Source organism: Scheffersomyces stipitis, chromosome 1 (assembly GCF_000209165.1).
Source record: "Scheffersomyces stipitis CBS 6054 chromosome 1, whole genome shotgun sequence".
Taxonomy (NCBI): domain Eukaryota; kingdom Fungi; phylum Ascomycota; class Pichiomycetes; order Serinales; family Debaryomycetaceae; genus Scheffersomyces; species Scheffersomyces stipitis.
This window is the reverse complement of record NC_009068.1, coordinates 650,510-670,553: the sequence shown is the minus strand read 5'-3', so window position 1 is coordinate 670,553 and position 20,044 is coordinate 650,510. Positions and strand designations below refer to the sequence as shown.

At 42.0% G+C, this 20,044-nt stretch overlaps 7 protein-coding genes across 7 annotated transcripts; 5 read left to right on the top strand and 2 right to left on the bottom strand. All coding sequences in view use genetic code 12, as the record gives it.

The window, feature by feature from the left end:
- Positions 1-52: 52 nt before the first annotated feature.
- Positions 53-1,732, bottom strand: ALD7 (aldehyde dehydrogenase; the record flags this gene model as incomplete). The annotated part of the gene is made up of 1 exon (XM_001387321.1): positions 53-1,732. The coding sequence occupies one exon, from the start codon at positions 1,730-1,732 to the stop codon at positions 53-55; it is 1,680 nt and encodes a 559-aa protein (XP_001387358.2).
- A 2,085-nt stretch (positions 1,733-3,817) lies between these two features.
- SIS2 (Halotolerance protein HAL3 (contains flavoprotein domain)) lies at positions 3,818-6,172 on the top strand (the record flags this gene model as incomplete). The annotated part of the gene is made up of 1 exon (XM_001387730.1): positions 3,818-6,172. The coding sequence occupies one exon, from the start codon at positions 3,818-3,820 to the stop codon at positions 6,170-6,172; it is 2,355 nt and encodes a 784-aa protein (XP_001387767.2).
- Positions 6,173-6,423: 251 nt separating this feature from the next.
- PICST_52210 (repressed by TUP1 protein 5) lies at positions 6,424-6,786 on the bottom strand (the record flags this gene model as incomplete). The annotated part of the gene is made up of 1 exon (XM_001387320.1): positions 6,424-6,786. A coding segment is annotated over one exon (363 nt), but the record flags the coding sequence as incomplete, so codon positions are not given.
- A 1,940-nt stretch (positions 6,787-8,726) lies between these two features.
- Positions 8,727-11,258, top strand: BGL6 (beta-glucosidase; the record flags this gene model as incomplete). The annotated part of the gene is made up of 1 exon (XM_001387729.1): positions 8,727-11,258. One exon carries the CDS (start codon positions 8,727-8,729, stop codon positions 11,256-11,258), a length of 2,532 nt encoding a protein of 843 aa, XP_001387766.1.
- A 1,577-nt stretch (positions 11,259-12,835) lies between these two features.
- On the top strand, positions 12,836-14,287 carry EGC1 (Endoglucanase C (EGC) (Endo-1,4-beta-glucanase) (Cellulase C); the record flags this gene model as incomplete). Its single annotated transcript, XM_001387728.1, has 1 exon — positions 12,836-14,287. The coding sequence occupies one exon, from the start codon at positions 12,836-12,838 to the stop codon at positions 14,285-14,287; it is 1,452 nt and encodes a 483-aa protein (XP_001387765.1).
- A 667-nt stretch (positions 14,288-14,954) lies between these two features.
- Positions 14,955-15,932, top strand: PICST_51371 (predicted protein; the record flags this gene model as incomplete). Its single annotated transcript, XM_001387727.1, has 1 exon — positions 14,955-15,932. One exon carries the CDS (start codon positions 14,955-14,957, stop codon positions 15,930-15,932), a length of 978 nt encoding a protein of 325 aa, XP_001387764.1.
- A 923-nt stretch (positions 15,933-16,855) lies between these two features.
- On the top strand, positions 16,856-18,601 carry ATG18 (Autophagy-related protein 18; the record flags this gene model as incomplete). Its single annotated transcript, XM_001387726.1, has 3 exons — positions 16,856-18,114; positions 18,142-18,423; positions 18,451-18,601. 3 exons carry the CDS (start codon positions 16,856-16,858, stop codon positions 18,599-18,601), a joined length of 1,692 nt encoding a protein of 563 aa, XP_001387763.2.
- Between the last annotated feature and the right edge of the window lie 1,443 nt (positions 18,602-20,044).

Sequence of the window (20,044 nt, the reverse complement as noted above, 5' to 3'; positions counted from 1 at the left end):
ACTCCTTCATGACACATACTTATAAAACATCATAACTATACATTCTCAATACCTACAAATTACCAACAAAGTAGTAGATCAAGGCTGCGACACCAGCAACAGAAGTCCAAGTGCTGAACAAGCCCGATGGACCCTTGACTCTGACGTCCCCTTGTCTATCAAACCAGACCTTACCGTTGTAGTCTGTCTGTGAAGCACTGACCAACTTCTGGTTCTTTTCTGTGAAAGGAGGGTATCTAGCCTTCAAAACAAAGTCGTTCCACAACTTTTGTTCCATGGTGGTTCTCTCATGAGTAAATGCACGGAAAGAAAACCAACCATGGTACGATCCCGAACCGGAACTACCAATACCTCCGAATGGGGCATTAGTTAAGGCTACGTGCATCAAGACATCGTTAATGACAGCACCACCGGATCTGATCTGCTGTGAGATCTTGTTAAGTTTAGGGTTCTTAGCACGGGAAGTCGATCCACCAGTGAAGATATACTGTGCCAAAGGAGTGTCATGACGACTCTGCAATCTTGACAAAGCTTCATCCAAAGAGCTGTACGACAAGATAGGCAAGATAGGACCAAAGATCTCGCCCTTCATGGTAGAGTCGTCCCAGTCTACATTGTCCACGACAGTTGGAGCCACGTACCTCGAGGCTTCGTCTACATCACCTCCAACAACAATCTTACCCTTGGTGGTCTTGATGATCTTGGATAAGTTGGATACAGCACGGTCGTGGATAATGTGGGTGAAGTCCTTGTTGTCTTTGTTAAGTTCTGGATAGAACTCCTCCTTGACCACCTTGACGATCTCGCGAACCAATCTCTCTTTGATAGAGTCATGAGCCAAAACATAGTCCACGGCCACACAGGTTTGACCAGCATTGGTAAATCTACCCCATGCGATTCTTCTGGCTACGACGGTCAACTCCTTTTCAGAAAGATCGTCCAAGACAAACGCTGGTGACTTTCCTCCCAACTCTAAGATGACAGGAGTTAAAGTCTCGGCAGCCTTCTTGGCGATAATGGTTCCTACAGCGTTATTACCGGTGTACATGATCTTGTCGTACTTCTGTTCCAAGGCCTTCGTGGTCTCGGGAATCGAACCGTTTATGGTGAACAAAAGGTCATCATCAAGAGCCTCAGACAACAAGTTAGTGAACAACTGCGAAAAGTGTGGGGTCAATTCGGAGGGCTTGAACACAACCACGTTACCAGCAGCAATGGCCCCAATGATGGCTGAAAATGAGAGGAAGAATGGGTAGTTGAAGGGAGAGATGATCAACACAACTCCGTAGGGAATTCTTTCAATGTAGATAGGATTCAGCTTCAATGTAATGGGCAAGTCCTTGACAGGTTCGGGTTTCAACCAGTTGTGCAAGTTGGCCATGGTGTGCACCAACTCGTTCAAGCTTCCATCGATTTCCAAGATCTGCGACTCAGTAGGCACTCTGCCGAAATCCTTGAAGAGGGCATCGCAGATGGCATCCTGGTTATCCTTGATGACAAAATAGAGGTTTCTCAACTGGTTCAATCTGTACTGGATGGAGTGAGTCTTTCCATTCTTGTGGAACGAGTCAGTAAGCTTCTTGACTCCAACAGGAATGTCGTCCAAAGCAGTGTACTTCAAGATGGACTCAGAAGCCTTGGTGGAAGCCGAGGGGGTGGCCTTGTCGATCTTTGTGAACGATTCGACGGACGAAACGGAGTCCTTGAGGGTGTTTGCTGAAGGAGGAGTCATCGCTCGGTATACTATGAATATCTACTGGAAAAAGTTGATTCGTGGAACTGAACAATACTAATTATATCGCTGATACCAGGATAAATTTCACTAACAATTTGCTATAGATTCCTTATCAATTCAAAGAAATCAACCAGACAAGAAACAATTACAATTCGATCCCATAACAGCCAGGGGTATTTATACGATTTGTCGCCTTTCATCTGATATTGTGGATTTGCCCCATCCAGAAACGAGTAACCGTTAACTATGGGGATTACCTGGCAGGAATCCATCTGCAGGATTCGCTTCCATATGAATTTTTCAATTTGAATGGTGGAGAACCCCTCCAGGGCATATTTCCATGCTTGTATGCAGACCGTCTAAATCAAAAGGGGCCGGTCATTGGGCTCGTCCGCATTAGTAAGGCTAGGCCCTCTAAGTGCCATTTGCCATTGAAGACAGCCCGAACTGTGGTGAAGCACTCTCCAAGTCTTCTGGAGAATTCTGAAGAAATCGGTGCTGGGCAGCTTATTTTAGCGGAGGTACCGGCTCTAATCATGTGCTATTTCTGTCCTGTACACAGTGTCCAACCACCTTCCAGCTTCAACCCCATATTTCAATAAACCCGATAGCTATCGGCCATAGCTGACATTGCCTCCCTCTACAGTCATAGCGCGAGCTTGAGAACCCGGCAAAACCAACGTAACTAACGTTCGCCAGCACTTTATCCCCACGCCGGCTGCAAGGCAAGGAACTCAAAGTCACATTTCCGAAACTTCACAAAAACCGAAGTCAGTCACGTGATCCCGTATGGCTGATGTTGAACCCCACTGGATTACGGGATATCTGGGGTTGACAGCATATCCTTGCAGATTGTATCGGCAGAGTTGGGAACTGTGGGCGCTGGAGTGGGTGAAAGGAGCGTTTTTGTGGTGTTTGCCACGATAAAGAGTTCGGAAGTCGAGACAATCAAGGTACAGATTACCGAGCAATTGTTCCGAGTACCGACGCTTTAAAATCTCGTATCAGAGATGAGTTGTGGGGTTGTAGACTCTGATGTCAAGGAACTTTTCTACTAAATTGAACCGATCTGCTCTTCTTTGTCTCTGCCACATCTTAAATGTCCAATCTAAATTTGTAATATCTAATGACTTTTGGTGGGACTTCGTGAAGTGAGGTTTTGTGAGGAACGATTTGAAAAAAAACTGAGAAGGCCGAGACTACTTCATTGCAGCTGGAGAATCATCACGAGTACTGAAGTCTTTCCCTTCACTTCTTTTTTCATCTACACTGTTGGTTGTTCTTCTTCCTGGAGTAATTCAAATTGTAGATGGGGTATATATACAGGACTTGAATAAAATGTTCCTGATCTTCCTTGGATAAATATATTCTTGCTTCAGGCACAAAGAGAATTTAACATATAAATTGTCAAGAAAACGGATGGCATTCTCTGGCAGATATTTATACTGTTGATATAGCCCGTTCTCGGAATCCAATGCAAAACGTTGCGCAATATTTCTGTTCTTAAGGATGAAGCCATCTTGTTCCTCCAAAGGAACGGAGAATCCTGCATGATTTCCGTCAATTATGTTTCACGTGACGCAACTGACAAGAATACTATATACAGGCACGGTTTCCTTGAGCTTCGGTAAATACATTTCGCTATTGTGATCACTGAATCTGAACTCTGTTTCAAACTAACACCAGTCCGCTGTTTTTTGTCCACTTGCTGAAGCTCCACTGTGTTTAGCTATAGTTCGGATCTATCACTTCCGTGTTGTGGGATTCCGTCGATATCAGTCCAGGAACTAAGCCCTCAAGTTGAATTATCCTGTACGCGAATACACTAGTATGCCGGAACAATGTCATATGATGCGTATCACGCGTGGAAGCGATTTCTATATGCACCTAATTTAGCACTTCAAAAACCACCTTACTAAATATAAATTTAAGCTACGGCTTAACTTTCACAAAACATACGTTTTTTCTTTATTGTCAACAACCAAAATTATTCTATATTCACCGCCTCCAGTCCCCGTTGCATTCCCCGAAGAACGTTCTACTGTCTGCCATCCCGTAGTCGTGTGCCCACACTTTTCCACTATGGATCCTCCCCAATCCCTGAAATCGCACGGACAGGCTAGCACTGAATCTCCAGATTCTCAACAATTGCAAAACAACAAAGCCACCGAGCTCAACCATACTAAGCATATAATCCTGGGCGAACCAGGCGCATCACCTACACGAACTTCAAATGCGCCCGGGGCGCCAGCACTAAGAATTGATACTGTTCAATCGGAAGCGCCTCATTCTTCCAATCCTTCTGAATCGGCTGAACCCATTCCAGAAATCACCACTGAGTCCCTGAGCCTGAATTTGTCTCTGTCCAAAAGCCACCCCAAGTATACGTCGTCAGCTCTGACTCTGTTTGGCTCTAGCATACATTCTCCAATCCCACACAAGATATTCAGACCTGCTGTAGCAGCAACTCCTGAATCCAGTAACGATGCGCTTGTTCGCGAAGTGAAGAAAGACGCAAATGCAAACGACACAAATGGAAAAGACGCAAACGTGAAAAATGCTGCTAATTCAAGCTCTGGCGCTACTGGAATTTCCATAGGCTCGGCCAACTCTGCTGTTTCTTTGAATTCCACGCCTGCCCCTAGACGAAAATCTACCATCACAGCCTTGAAGGTGAAAGCAGACCCAACGTTGAAGTCGTGCTTATCCCCTACTTCCGACGCTACCAGCACTCTCAATCTGACTCTATCGATGCTTCCCCATAACGAACTGATTTCGCTCTTGGACAATACCCAACATCCATCGTTTTTGATCAAGTCCGACAATATCAGCCCTAATAAGCACGGGTTACTAGGAATTAATCAAAAGGGTACCGCTACACCCTCCTACGATGACGAACATGCTCGTTCTCACGTATCATATACTCCCTTAGTGACTAGTAATTCAGCCTCTGTAGTCTCGTCTGTGCCCGTATCTCCTCCTAGGAACACATCTAAGTCGCCTCCGTCACGAATGAACTCATTGCGGTACTCCAACCAAGACGAGAAGCGCGTGATAGAAAGCATGCGTCTTTCAAATAACAGCTCTTTAGCTTCTGAAGAAAGGCAGAAAAGCTTTGGCTCTATCTCTGGTTCCGGAATTGGGTCTGTCTCAGGTTCATTTTCTGATCCTGGAGCTGGTCCAGGAGCTGCAATCACAGAAGAAAATGGTCCTGCTATAACCTCAGATGATAACTCGCGAAATAATAAGTTGCATTTGCTTATAGGTATCACCGGTTGTATTTCCATCCACAAGAACATTTTTCTTATGATTGACAAGTTCTTCGAGCTCTACACTCACGATAAGTTGGAGATCCAGGTGATACTCACAAAATCGGCAGAATGGTTTCTCACTGACAAGTTGCACAAGTTCGAACTGTTGGGTGTCAAGGTGTGGTTCAGTGGAGACGACGTTAAGTACTTCCTTTCCAGTCCATTTCAGAAGCACGTCGCTCTTTTCCAAAACCCCAATTCTGCCTACAGACCCAAGCTCACATCTAATCTCTTGAGCCAATACAGTTTGGCCCACGATTTACAGAAATGGACCGATGTTTTCTTGTTGGCCCCATTATCTGCGAATACCATGGCCAAGTTGATTGGTGGGTTGTCAGACGATTTTTTGACCAATTTGTTGCATGTTTGGCCCATTCCACAGTCGAACCAAACTCTCGCTGTTCCCGAAGGCAATTCGACGATCTTGTCTAACTCCTTGGTTTGTCCTAAACCTATTGTTGCGGCGTTAGCTCTTACCAACTCCATGTATTCACACCCAATCACCAAGAAACAGTTGGTGCTATTGCAAGAAAGCTACCCCAACATGAGTATCTTGAAACCGGTGGAAAAATGTGTTGATATAGACGGTAATATTTCCATGGGAGGAATGCGCGCTTGGAGAGAAGTGGTGGACTTTGTTTGCAAGAAATTGGGACAACCTCCACAAGATGAAGACGACGAAGATGACGAAGATGACAACGATGGTGACGAAGAGGAACTAGACCAGGACGAACAGGCTGATCAAGATGAAGAAGATGAAGATCAAAGCAGCTACAGTCAGACGGAAGCTGATGGTATCAAAACGGCATCCTCAGAGAAATCCAGATCAGAAGTGAAGACGGCGCCTGTTATTGATTTGAAGTCTGAGCAAAAGCCCAAACTCAAAGAAGAAAAGAAGGAGCCATCTCTTGAGATCCACGAGGATTTGACGTTGCAGCCAATCATCAGCAACAGAGACGAAAAGAGATCTTTGTCCAATGGTGGCCCAGAGTCCTCAACTCGGCATAGAAGAAATACAATAACTAGAAAGGAACTCCAAGAACATGAGAAGTTGGCTCTACAGAATGCCAGACTCAATGCCGGCTTGGGCGTTTCTCCTATACCTGTGAAACCGCAACAAAACTAGCCATTGTTCAATTCATGGTATCGTATTTATTCCATATTTATTTATTCAATTCTATTGTGAATTTTATTCTTTAGTTTTCTCTATTTGTAGAATTTCTCACTATTCAATTTGAAGAATTTTACATTATTCAATTCTTTTAGAGATTTATTTTCTTCCATTTCAGCAGTATAAGATATATTAGAATAAACTATATTTAATTGTACTAATTTTAATTATTCTACTATTCAACCAATTTCAACGGTAGTGGTTTCTTAATCTTCAGTTGGGGTGGCACTGGTAGTTGCAACTTCGGCAGCAGCAGAAGAAAGAGCTGAAGAAACCGAGGGTGGAATAATCCAGTATGGATCCCAGACACCAGCACTAGAACAGATAGAAACAGCCAAGCTGGTAGCAACCAGAACATCCTGACCACGACAAGCACTGGCAACACACTCTCCGATACGTCCACCAAAGTGAGGCATGACACAGAGACAGCCAGTGTCCCAGTATGGACATGGTGTGATTCTGGTGTCTTGATGCATACATGGTTGAGCGCATGCTGGAAGATCATCATAAATTCTGTCAGCAAAACCATTAATAGAAGCAGTCTTTGCAACGCTTGGGTAAGTAGCGTAAGGGTTGCTGGTGGTTGTTGGGCCTTTAGTAATGGTGGTGTCAGCAGCTAAAGCAGTTGCAATCGTTGCAATAAAAACTAAGGAGGACTTCATAATGGGAGAATTTTTGTTTAATTTGCTTTGAAAATCAAAACTCAATTTGCTACTGTTTCCATAAATCTACTCATATATATATATTGCTTGTTAGCTTTCAAGAACAGAGTTAGCAACAGAGAAAGAATTCACAGTCATCCGAACTTCGCTTGAAGACTATCCAATTAATGGTGAGTGTACTGGCTGAGAGATGGTGATCAGAGACCATTCGGGCTAGTAGATGGTGATATTCTTCGGAGAGGTATGTCCATACGAAGCAACTTTCTTCTACAATGGTGATCTACACCAAGGCAGACAGACAAGCAATTCTTGACTGACGGTACAAGAGGGACTTTCTTGTTCCAATACATGAAGCCAGGCTAAAAAATAACGCACAAACGGTTGCAAAACCTGGAGAGGTACATATTGGGCCATATCAGGTTTAATTTGTATCGAGTCTAATTATTTTTGGAACGGACATATCGCGTAGGTGTCTGGACCTGATATTAGCCAAGACTGTTCCAAAAGTACAACGTCCCAATATTCCAGCTAGACAGCGAAAGGCAAGTCGGACATATCCGTTTGCGGAAAAGATGTTCGTAAGTACAGTCCTGCGCTGTTTTCCGTACGAAGAAGTAAGATACGAGATGGCCAACCACTAGCAGAGGTAGAGGGGCGTGATTCAACAACGGAGATACACAACATTAGCTAAGACTGTGATTTGTACGTTAATGAATGAATTTCTGAGTATGTGCGTGTTGTACTTTATTGTAGCCAATAACACAACATCGGATGGACCAATCGCAATTCTCCAGTGCTTGCCGAAATATATTTGTAGGAGTAATGTTAGGAACTACATAAATTCAATCCACTCTTAATATGTGTTGATGCCATTTTCGGAACATGCTGGTATGCAATAGTCATTTCCCTCCAGCCTCCCATGACTTTCAGTAGGTACTCCCCATACATTAATCTGAGCCAAAAAACGAGAATTTATGAGCAGGACATTACTTAGTGTTCAGAGTTTTCATCTATTCCAAATTCTTTCATTCAATTGCTCGAAAGTTAAGGATAACAACTAGAAAAGACAGGTTATAGGGACTTTCCAGTCTCCTGATCCCAGTCTCCTGATCCCAGTCTCCTGAGCAACAACCAGTTTTAAGCATCCCCGATTATCCTTAGCCCTACTGAGTTGAATGTTTTCAAGAAATTTGACGGCTTAATCTACTTCGCTTGCACTTTGTTCCAGCCGGGCTTCTACAACTATGTGGAAATGTTTGGTGTATGTGTAGCGTTTGTTGGGTTGTATTCGGTATAGAATATGGGGAAAAATTTTCGGACCGAGACTTCTTTTCGCAGCCACTTCCTGCTAGCTCCTATTTAACATTTGGCTAAGTGGATGTATTTCCTAGTTAGGAATTTGTCCCGCACATTTGTATGGGGTAATTGGCAATCGTTTCTACCTGTTTTCCGGAATTTGCACCCAGCTGCCGTAGTCTAATCTGAACCAGTGCCTGGACAGCAAGTGATTTCCCAAGGTAATTGTCGTTGTCTAAACTTGAAAAGCCGAAAAAGAGTCCACCAACTACAGCAAACACGGTGATTACTGACACATCCAAATAGAAAGGCAAGATGGTCTAATGAATCTCGCATTTCGCCGAAACCACTTGTTCAAATTTTATCATTAGTTTTAAAGCAATTAATGCTCCCGCAACGAAACTCGGAAAACAATCCTCTAGGGGCAATTCCCCAATTTGCATTGGCTATACATGCTCGGAGTATATATATATGGTCTCGGTTACTGCTTGTAAAGCACAGGTGGTCCAACTACTTCTAATTCATTTAAATTAACTATTGACTATTCCATTATGGGAGCACAAGAACTAGATATTGAGTATTTAATCAAGGAGTTGACACTTCCTGAAAAGATCTCCTTGTTGGCTGGTAAGGATTTCTGGCACACTTTTCCAATAGAGAGATTGAACATTCCTTCAATCAGAGTTTCGGACGGTCCTAACGGTATCAGAGGTACCAAGTTCTTCAACTCGGTTCCTTCTAACTGTTTTCCATGTGGTACCGGTTTGGCTGCTACCTTCAACAAGGACTTGTGGGTTGAGGCTGGTGAGTTGATGGGTAAGGAAGCCAAGATGAAGGGTGCCCATGTGATCTTAGGTCCTACCTCGAACATCGTTCGTTCTCCATTGGGAGGAAGAGCCTTCGAATCGTACTCCGAGGACCCTCTTTTGTCTGGACATGCTGCCTCAAACATCATCAAGGGCATTCAAAACGAAAATGTCGTTGCATGTCTTAAGCACTTTGTCTGTAATGATCAAGAAGATGACAGAAGAGGTGTCGACACCTTGTTGACCGACAGAGCTTTGAGAGAAATCTACTTGAAGCCATTCCAAATAGCGTTGAGAGATTCTGAACCTGGTGCTTTGATGACTTCTTATAACAAGATCAGAGGTATTCATGTTTCGGAATCTAAAGAACTCATGCAAGATATTTTGAGAGACGAGTATAAGTACGAAGGTACTACAATGTCTGACTGGTTAGGTACTAACTCAACTAAGGCCGCCTTGGATGCTGGAGTCAACTTGGAAATGCCTGGCCCAGCCAGGTTCAGGACTCAACTCCAGGTCACCCACGAAATTCAGTCTAAAAGAATCCACGCCCAGACTATTGACGACAATGTTCGTGGTGTCTTGAAGTTGATCAATAGGGCATTGAAGGCAGGAATTCCAGACGATGTTGTAGAGTCTGCCAACGAAGATCCTGCTTCCTCAGAACTCTTGAGAAAGGTGGGTGACGAGTCTATTGTTTTGTTGAAGAACGAAGGCAACATCTTGCCTTTGTCCAAGACTTCTGTTGCTGGTCAAGAAAAGATCGCTGTCATTGGTCCTAATGTCAAGGCTGCTCAAGACTCTGGTGGTGGATCTGCTTCTCTTACTGCTCGTTACAAGGTTACCCCATGGGAGGGTATCAAGAAGAAGATCGAGGAAGGTGGAAACACTGTTTCGTTGGAATACTCCTTAGGTGCTTTCTTAGATAAGAACATGCCTGATGTTGGTGACATCTTAGAAAACGACAAAGGTGAAAAGGGTGTCACTGCCAAGTTCTACAAAACTGCTCCGGGAACCAAGGACAGACAACAGTTTGCTGAACGTTTTCTTCCAACAACTAAGCTCTGTCTTTTCGACTTTAAAGACCCTGAATTGGCACCAGGCGAAGTGTTGTTCTACGCTGATTTTGAAGGTTACTTTACTCCTGAGGAAACTGCTGATTATGAATTTGGTGCTTCAGTTATGGGTACTGCTCAAGTCTTTGTTGACGGTAAATTAGTTGTCGACAACAAGACCAAGCAAACGAAAGGGGATGCCTTCTTCTTAGCTATGGGAACAAGAGAAGAAAGAGGTACTGTCCATTTGGAAAAGGGCAAAAAATACCATGTTAAGTGTGAGTTTGGTACTGCTCCAACATATACCTTGGATCCGACTCAAGAAATTGGAGGTGCCTTTTTCGGTTTCAGAATTGACTCTCCACAAGAAACTGAACTCACCAAGGCCATTGAACTTGCCAAGTCTGTTGACAAGGTCATCTTGGTTGTTGGCCTCTCCAAAGAATGGGAATCTGAGGGTTTCGACAGATCAGACATGGACATTCCAGGTGCCACTAACCAGTTGATTGAAGAAGTCTTGAAGGTCAACAAGAATGTCGTCATCGTTAACCAATCTGGTTCTCCAGTAACTATGCCATGGGCTGAAAAAGTTCCAGCTTTGGTCCACGCTTGGTACGGTGGTAACGAATTGGGTAACACCATTGCTGATGTATTGTTTGGTGATGTCAACCCATCTGGTAAGTTGTCTATGTCATTCCCAAAGAAACTTGAAGACACTCCTTCGTACCTCAACTATGGTTCCATCAACGGTCAGGTCTGGTATGGTGAAGACATCTTTGTGGGATACAGATACTACGAGAAGGTTAAGCAGGATGTTTTGTTCCCATTCGGTTTCGGTTTATCCTACACCACTTTCGACTTCAAGGACTTGTCTGTTGCAGCCGATGACGAAAACGTTACTGTTAGCGTCAAGGTCACCAACACCGGTTCTGTAGATGGTTCTGAGACAGTTCAAGTCTACATTGAACAATCTAACCCAAGTGTCATCAGACCTGTCAAAGAATTGAAAGAATTCGGTAAGGTCTTCTTGAAGGCTGGTGAAACGAAGTCTGTCGAAGTCAAGATCTCCATCAAAGAGGCTACTTCTTACTGGAATGGTTACTTTAGCAAATGGGAATCCACAAAAGATACTTACAAGGTATTGGTAGGTAACAGTTCAGACAACATTATTGTTGAAGGTGAATTTGCTACCTCCAAGACTTTCTACTGGTTGGGGTTGTAGATAATTTCGTTAGGTGTTGAAGCTGAGAGTGTAATGACAAACTTTGTGGTTTTAAAAAAATGGTAGATATTACTGAATTAACCCTTCTAGACCAATCATCTGGTGTTAGACTTTCATTTGGAGAAATATTCAGTTGACAATATATGTTCTAATTACAAAATTTAGGTTTTAAGTGCAACAAATATATCTGACTTTGGAAACCATCGGCACTTTCAAAATTGATTTGTTTATAAATTCGTAGAATATCTTAATCATATTGTGGAATAGCCTGAAAGTACTGGGAGCTTGTTCAAAAGAACATATAAAAAAGTGGACCGGAATCTAATACTTCAGAAGTTTCGGTGGAAGACTTCATGGTAGAGCTAGTTGGAGACTTCTGTCTAACAATAGCTCAATCATGATTTCTTTTTTTATTCTCTATCTATGTTTTGCTTTACTAATTCGGTAGGAAATGCTGGAATTCAAGAAACAGCTAGCTGTTGTCAATCAAATTGCATAGACATATTATTTTCTAAGCAAATCATTAAAAATTGCATTAAATACTAATGGTCAATTAACAGGCAGCATTTTATTTTAAGAAGTTCTAATAAAACATTTTAACATTGTGTAAAAAATTTATTAAGTGAAATAAAAGGTTGTCATAATTCATATCGACGAATACATGTAACCCAAGATGGAAGAAATAGTCGCCGCCCGAGAGCCATTACTAATCATAATTTATAGTTGGCATTTGTAACAACTTCTAATGCTAAATTTCATGATTTTTCTCCTATTGCAAACATATTAACTGTTCGAAAGATTGCATTTTTCCAGGCACAAATCAAGATGGAAGCTCAATCCATATATTTATTTGTCAGTACGATTGACATGCAAGGTTAAAACAATCTGCGGAGTGCATGGCATAAAGGTGCCGATATAATAAATGGGGTGTTGATAATGTGGCTTGTTCATTGTCCCGTTTATTTATCCTTTACATCGACAAACCAAGAATATCCCGCAAGGAAATTTCAGTTCAGGGATGGATTGCTCTTTAGGCGGTCAGGGTAGTTTTACAGTGGACTGCCCGCCCCGCGGTCCTGGCAAAATTTGCAACTAGTCTTCTTGAGCCTTTGAAAGCATCTGATACCAAGATCTTTGTAATTTATGGCCCATATCTCTGCAGTCCAAGTGGCTCCCTCAGCCGGTTAACAGTTGCTACTGTTGTGATAGCCAGGAAGTCTGGTTGCGAAATTAAACAGCTCGTATCATGTGACCAGTCTTATTTCCCCATTGAGAAGTCGTCCCGCCCCTGCGCTCCTACAAACTTGAAATTTTGTGTCTGGGGTCGGCATCTGCTGCAACAATCTCGCTAAGGCTGCGAAATCTTGTGGTCTGGTATAGAACTGGGTTCGGCACAGTTTTCTCTACAATATTCGGGAAGTTTAGTTAACGTCTGTTAGGTTTGACGGTTTCCATATTTTACCCACGGTATATAAGAGTCTCCTTTTGTTAGTTAAATAGATCTTTGATAAGGAGTAGGGAACAGACTCTTAAAGAATTTTCATTACCACTAACAAAACGTTTCTAACAGCTCTATAATGTCTACAGGATTCTTAACCACCAAAGGCACCAAGATCGTCGATGCCAACGGCAAACAAGTTGTTCTTGTTGGTACTGCCATCGCCGGACACTTAAACATGGAGAATTTCATCACCGGTTACCCTGGTCACGAAACCGAACATAAGAATGTGTTGAAGAAGAAGATTGGAGAAGAAAAGTTCAACTTCTTTTTTGACAAGTTCTACGAGTACTTCTGGACCGAAAAGGACGCAGACTTCTACAAGAACGAATTGGGTTTCAACTGCTTAAGAATTCCTTTTAACTATCGTCACTTTATTGACGAAGAGGTCGACTTGTTCAAAATTGATCCAAAAGGTTTCGAAAGGTTGGACAGAGTTATCGACATTTGTTCCAAATACGGTATTTACACTGTCTTGGACTTGCATGCTACTCCAGGTGGTCAGAACCAGGACTGGCACGTTGACTCCGGTATCCACAAGTCCAGCTTTTTTGACTTCAAGGTTTTCCAAGACTCAATGGTGAACTTGTGGATTGAACTCGCCAAGCACTACAAGGACAACACATGGGTCGCTGGTTTCAACCCTTTGAACGAGCCTGCCGTTTCGCAACATAAGAAGTTGGTTAATTTCTACCAGAGATTGCACGACGAAATCAGACCTATTGACCCTAACCATATCTTCTTCCTTGATGCCAACACCTACTCCATGGACTTCAGACAATTCCCAGCTCCAAAGGATTTCATCCCTAATGCCGTCTACTCCATCCATGACTACTCTACTTTCGGTTTCCCAAACATCCAAGGTACCTTGTACACTGCCTCTGATGCTGAAAAGGAAAAGTTGAAGAGACAATACGACCGTAAGGTTGAATACCATCACGAACACAATGTTCCCGTCTGGAACGGTGAATTCGGTCCAGTCTACGCTTCTAAGGAAAGAGGTGATGAAGACCCAGACACCATCAACAGAGCTCGTTACCAAGTGTTGAAGGACCAATTGGCCATCTACAAGAAGGGTGACCCATCTGGTGACGGTACTCCAATCTCCTGGTCCATTTGGTTGTACAAGGATATTGGTTACCAAGGTTTGACTTACGTTGACCCTGAATCCAAGTGGTACAAGGTCTTCGGTGAATTCTTATTGAAGAAGAAGAAGTTGGGTCTCGACAGATGGGGTAACGACATCGACCCAGAATATAACCAGTTGTATGAAAATTTGGCAAACCACATCCTTGAAAACGTTCCAGAGAAGTACCACCATGCTCTCTACCCTCACCACTGGACAGTACTTGATTGGTTGTTCAGAGTTAGCAAAGACCAGTTGTTCTCTCAATACGCTCAATACGAATACGCTGACTTGTTCGTTGGACTTTCTTTTGAAGAATTGGATGAACTCGCTGCTTCTTTCAAGTTTGAAAACATCAAATTGAGAGATGAATTGAACGACATCTTGAAGGATTACAAGAATTAAATTCATACAAATCAATTGAGGTTAGGTAAAGAGTTTTGAAATTTCCGCCACTTCCAAAACCACGGATAAAAAACATTGGTAAAAATTATATAGAATGTGAATAACTGAAATATACGTAACCGTGTTGTTTCATCATTTCTTTGTTTCCAATAAGTTTGTTACCTTAAGGTTCATTATTTAAATTGTGTTCCATTATAATCTTTCTATCTAATTTTAGTTCAATCTTATTTCAATTTTTTTCAAATTCTATTCAGAAGTAAAAGTATTATATTCTAATAGACTGGAATTAATTAAGGCATCTGGGAGCTACTTAATCTAGTTGCAATAAATTCAATAAGATGGTTCCCATTTGAAGGTCATATCCGAGTCTATATTTACCAAAGAAAAATGTCTAGACTCATAGTAAGTACACACTGTTAATATTTTGCTATTTTTCTAATCAGGCCACATAAAATACACCCCGTCGATATTAGAACATTCCACTTACTAGAAATTGCCATTGCACAAATCATGAATTTCTCGTACACTTTTAATACATTCTGATTCGCAGGTTATGAGGAGTGTATTTTGCGGAGAGTGAAAAATAGTGAGCATCCGAAATGTGGAGTAGCTTTTATCAACTTTTTCTGCTAGACATAGATTATCACCTCCAGTTACCGATTCTAAGATGAAGTTGTTTGAATTCGATCCTTCGTCCTACTCGAAGCAAACATTTTTGATTGGTGGAATCAATACTTATGTGTATAATTCGGCTGGGTTAGCTGAGTATGTGCAATCGTTCAATACCCAGGTCAACGTGCTTGAGATTCCCATCAACGTGATTTATTTGGTACATCAAAGAGGTGGTGACTACAAGTACACTGAATCGCTTGCCTACACTATTTTGAAGCAGTACTACGGAAAGAAGGGCAAAGTAGATGTTCCAGTCATCTGTGTAACCTTTGACAACAGAAACCATGGTGAAAGAACAGTCTCAGAAAAGAACAACTCTTCGTGGAATTCAGGGAACGATACCCATGGAGTGGATATGATCTCAAGTATTGATGGAAACATCGCTGACCTCAAGTTGATCATGGAATACTTGCCTTCTTATTTGAACTTGGCATACTATGTGTCGCCTCTTCTTAAAAAGGAGTACTTGACTGAGATTAAGTTCAGAAACGTTCTCAGTGGCTACTCATTAGGTGGCCACACTGTTATCAGATTTGCTAGTAGATATCCCCATTTGGTCGATGCCATTAATCCTGTTGTGGGTTGTCCCGATATGACATCGTTGCTCATCAACAGATTGTTCAAGAGACGTCCTGACAGTCCTGAGTTTAGCAAAAAGTATTTCTACTTCAATTACCAGGAATTGGGGTTGAGTGACGAACAAAAGGAGAAGTACTATCCAGAAGCTTTTCACCGCTACGTGAGCAAACAGGACCAAGCGATCTTTGAGAACTTCCCTATGAGCAAGATCAAGATGTTTGCCGCCTATGGAGCTGAGGATAAGCTTGTTCCAACAGGGTTGTCGACAGTATGGGCAGATCTCTACGGAAACACCAATGGAAACACTGAAGTGTTTGTTCAAGAGGGAGTTGGCCACGATACCACACCAGAGATGGTTGACAAATTCACCACCTGGTTGGCACAAAAATTGTAGAGAAGTCTTCTGAGTAGGCCATGGATTATAAGGCATTGTCTAGAAGAAAAGTAAATTTACGAAAACTGCAATAAAAAAGTTGAAATTGTGACTAATGAAGAAATTGTGAAGACATAACTACTTTGAGAATCTTGACAAGATATATTCGAAATACTTTTCTTGTCAATTTCTTGCTGTAGCATCTCTACTTTCACCATTCGTCTCTATACTGTATGGTGAAAGCACATGGCCAGTTGCAAAATGATTACTCCATGTGACACAATTGGAGAAACAATGAGTTTATTATAATTACAAATACATTTAATTTGGTAATAACGTAGAAACATCCCTGGTATATACATTACGTTATCATCTTCTCTTTTATATTTCTCCTAGGCTCCACTCTCGTTCGTCCATACGGCTCGCATATTAAGGCGCTCACATACTTAAGCCTGGATGCGCACTCAGAAAAATTCATGTAATCTGATTTCTCATTCTTAAAACAGTCTTCTCACAAACGTATTCTTACTATAGACGACTCCATTCACAGAGAATTACGTCAACAGTATAGCATTGGAACTCGTCGAACTGCTACAGTACCGGCGAAATAGTTTATTTGCAAATTGGCAGCCCTGGTCTCGATTCTTGTCCTCGGCGATTCGTGTTTATTGATCAATTGTTATTGATTTCATTATTGAAATATTGCTATAACTGAATAATACAGATTTCCATTCTGTACAAACATATCCCTGGTCATAGTCATAGGTACTGGTATTATTCGTACTACTCGTGTTGCCCACAGATGCATTTTATTGGTTGCATCTCTCATTACTTGTATCTCCTCGGGCTTAACGTTTGATTCATCATATCCGCACGAAGTCAAGATTCTTCCAATCCATTGTCACTTTACTATCATTGTTTTACATCCCCTTTCTAGTACCTAAATGCTCAAGGCACAGTCTGCTGCTGCCGGAAGTCTCCACCAGACTTTGTCGCAGTATTCAGCTAGCATTGCCACCGATGGCTCCTCGTCTGTCACTGGAAGCTTCAAGACTGATGACTCTGTAAATTTCATCACCTTCAACCAAGATGCCTCGTGCATCGCCGTAGGTCTCAATAACGGATACAAGATATTCAATTGCAAGCCCAAGTTCGGCAAATGCTACCAGATTCGCAAGGAAGAGTCCGTAGGTATTATAGAGATGTTATACTGTACATCTCTTTTGGCCATTGTAGCGTTGGGAGAGGAGCCTGGTTCATCTCCACGCAAACTCAAGATCGTCAACACAAAACGGCAAACGACCATTTGTGACTTGATCTTCCCGTCGACGATTCTCCAGGTCAAGTTGACGAAATCTCGACTCATAGTGTTGTTGGAGGAACAGATCTATATCTACGACATCACCACCATGAAACTATTACACACTATTGAAACCAGTCCTAACTCCATTGGTCTCTGTGCTCTTTCCACTACGCCCGATAACGACGGCAACAACTATTTAGCATATCCGTCCCCTCCCAAAACCATCACTCACGACTCGTTGCTAGCTTCAGGTATAAATACCAATGGAGGCACCAATTCTGTCGTCAACAACATTCTGTCAGTAAGCAATAGCCCCAATCGAGTAGGTGACGTAATTATGTTCAATTTAAACACATTACAACCGATGTCGGTGATTGAGGCTCACAAGTCGGCACTTGCTGCCATCACACTTTCCAGTGATGGAAGCTTGTTGGCGACAGCCTCAGACAAAGGTACCATTGTAAGAGTCTTCAGTGTAGCCACCGGAGTCAAGCTTTTCCAGTTTCGCAGAGGCACCTACTCTACAAAGATCTACTCATTAAGCTTCAGCTCAGACAACAATTACGTGGTGGCGACGTCGTCAAGTGAAACGGTACATATATTCAGACTTGGAGAACTGGAAGCTCTAGAAAACAAGCATAAGAAGAAGAAAGCTTCAACGCCCAAGCCTACTCAACCCGAAACAATAGAAGAAGAAGATGCGACTTTATTGCAAGAACGTCCACTGCAGGAATCGACCCAAGACGACGATGAGTTTGCTGATGACGGCGACGATAGCGATGAAGCTGTAGAAGGTGATGACAACGACGATGAGTCGCTCGAAGTGATTTCCAATAAACAGCGTAAGTTATCACAAGGCTCGTCAAATTCATTTGCCAGTTTCAATTCTGGAACAGACGAGTTGCTAGTAAAAGAAGCTCGAGAAAGTTCTTCACAAGCAGCCAAAAACGAACCTTTAATAGACCAAAATAGACTATCGGTAGCCAGATTGATAAGGCGCTCGTCGCAGACTTTGGGACGTAAAGCAGCGCAAAGGATGGGAGACTTCCTTCCACTGCGATTTTCGTCGATCTTGGAACCTACGAGGCATTTTGCCTCGCTCAAGATCAATGCCATAGGCAAGGATGTCAAGTCCATAGCCGTGATGAATAACGAATTGCAAGAGGATTTGGTACCCCAGGCATTTTTGATGAGAAAAGACAGCGACTCGTCCTCTACCACACCAACTAAGGATAGTTATCTCCTGAAGGAGATGTTGTCGTTGAACCTATTACATATATACGTAGTAACATCGGAAGGGTTCTTCTATACCTACGGGTTGGATCCCGAGAGAGGAGGCGACTGCATTTTATTGCACCAGTACTCCTTGATTGACGAAAGTAATTAGTTGAATCTATATAGATGCCTTTATGAATGAGAATTAAAAGAAAGTGTGGAATGTTCTTCGCAGCATAATAACTTTTCACTTTTCATAATTTATAGGTACATTAGGAAAAGGTGAGAGGTGTGAAGTACATTTGCCAATATTTGTATTGGTATTTGAGTCTTAGGAAATTGCGTTTGCATGGGAAAATGGATATCTCAATGATATAGAACTTTTTTACATATAGCAACGGTTTAAAGTATTGGAGTTGTAAATTTGTATGAAACTTCTAGACTACACAACCGATACCCAAATGAAAGCATAGAATAGCTGAAGACTTCCCTGTCCACTGGTATTCAACGTCAACATCTAAAAAGACGGACCGAGACAAGGTGTTGGTCTAAAGAGAGACGTGCAACCTCTGAAAGTAATGAATTGCAAATGAGAGTTCTTAAATTTAGTACGATTGCAACAAGCCTAAGTATGTCCCATAATTTTCGGCTAATTGAACAGTCTTGGTAAGTACATTGGAAGAACTGTGATACGAAAGTCTGGTCGAAACATATGGTACACTCTTCCAGACTGTTTGATCCACTATATCTTTCTCTATCCAAGATTAGGGAATAATTGCACATTTTAATTCTTTTTTTACGAAATTGCATATATTACGACTAAACTCCAATCTACCTACTACATCCTATACAAATCATCCTCTAATTCATACCGAAGGGTCGAGGAAATCATAAAAATTGCCAACTACTAATAAGTGTATAGATCACGTGATTATGGCGTGATTAACTGCGAACATGAGAATCTACAATATATTCTCAACAACAAAAAACTCTCGGTGGCCAAGCTGGCTAAGGCGCGAGACTGTAATGGGTTTTCTCAGAGTAATCTTGAGATCGGGTGTTCGACTCACCCCCGGGAGATTTTTTTGGACCTTTTGAGACTTCGATATTTTAGAAGCGTCAACTGTTATAGTTGAATTTATGTTTTTGAATGTAGTACATAGGTTTCGTTATTGGAAAGAGTAGTTGATTCTCAGAAAATGTATGGTTCTTTCAGAGGAATTTTTCAGAAATTCTCTTATCGAAAAGAGGGAGGTTGTTCAATTTGAGAAAGAATTGCAACAATTTTAAACCATCATTTCTAGGCGATTTTTTTAAATAAAGCCAGTGAAAATTGTTGAGCTTGTTCTATCTGGTTTCACGGTATTTGAATTCAATTCACGGCCTGATGGCTTCCCTGGATCTTGAGATCAAAAAGCTTCGAAGTGTTCCATGTTAATGCCTAATCGGGTATTGTTCTGCACACGACCGCATAATATCAAAAGTTCAAAAGTCTGAAATATTAGAAATACGATTTTGCCACTTTTCGAATTCTTTAAAGGTATATCAAGCAACTCTTTCAAACGACAATGCCGAGTTTGAAAGGTAAGTAGATTATGGAAGGATAAAATGGAGG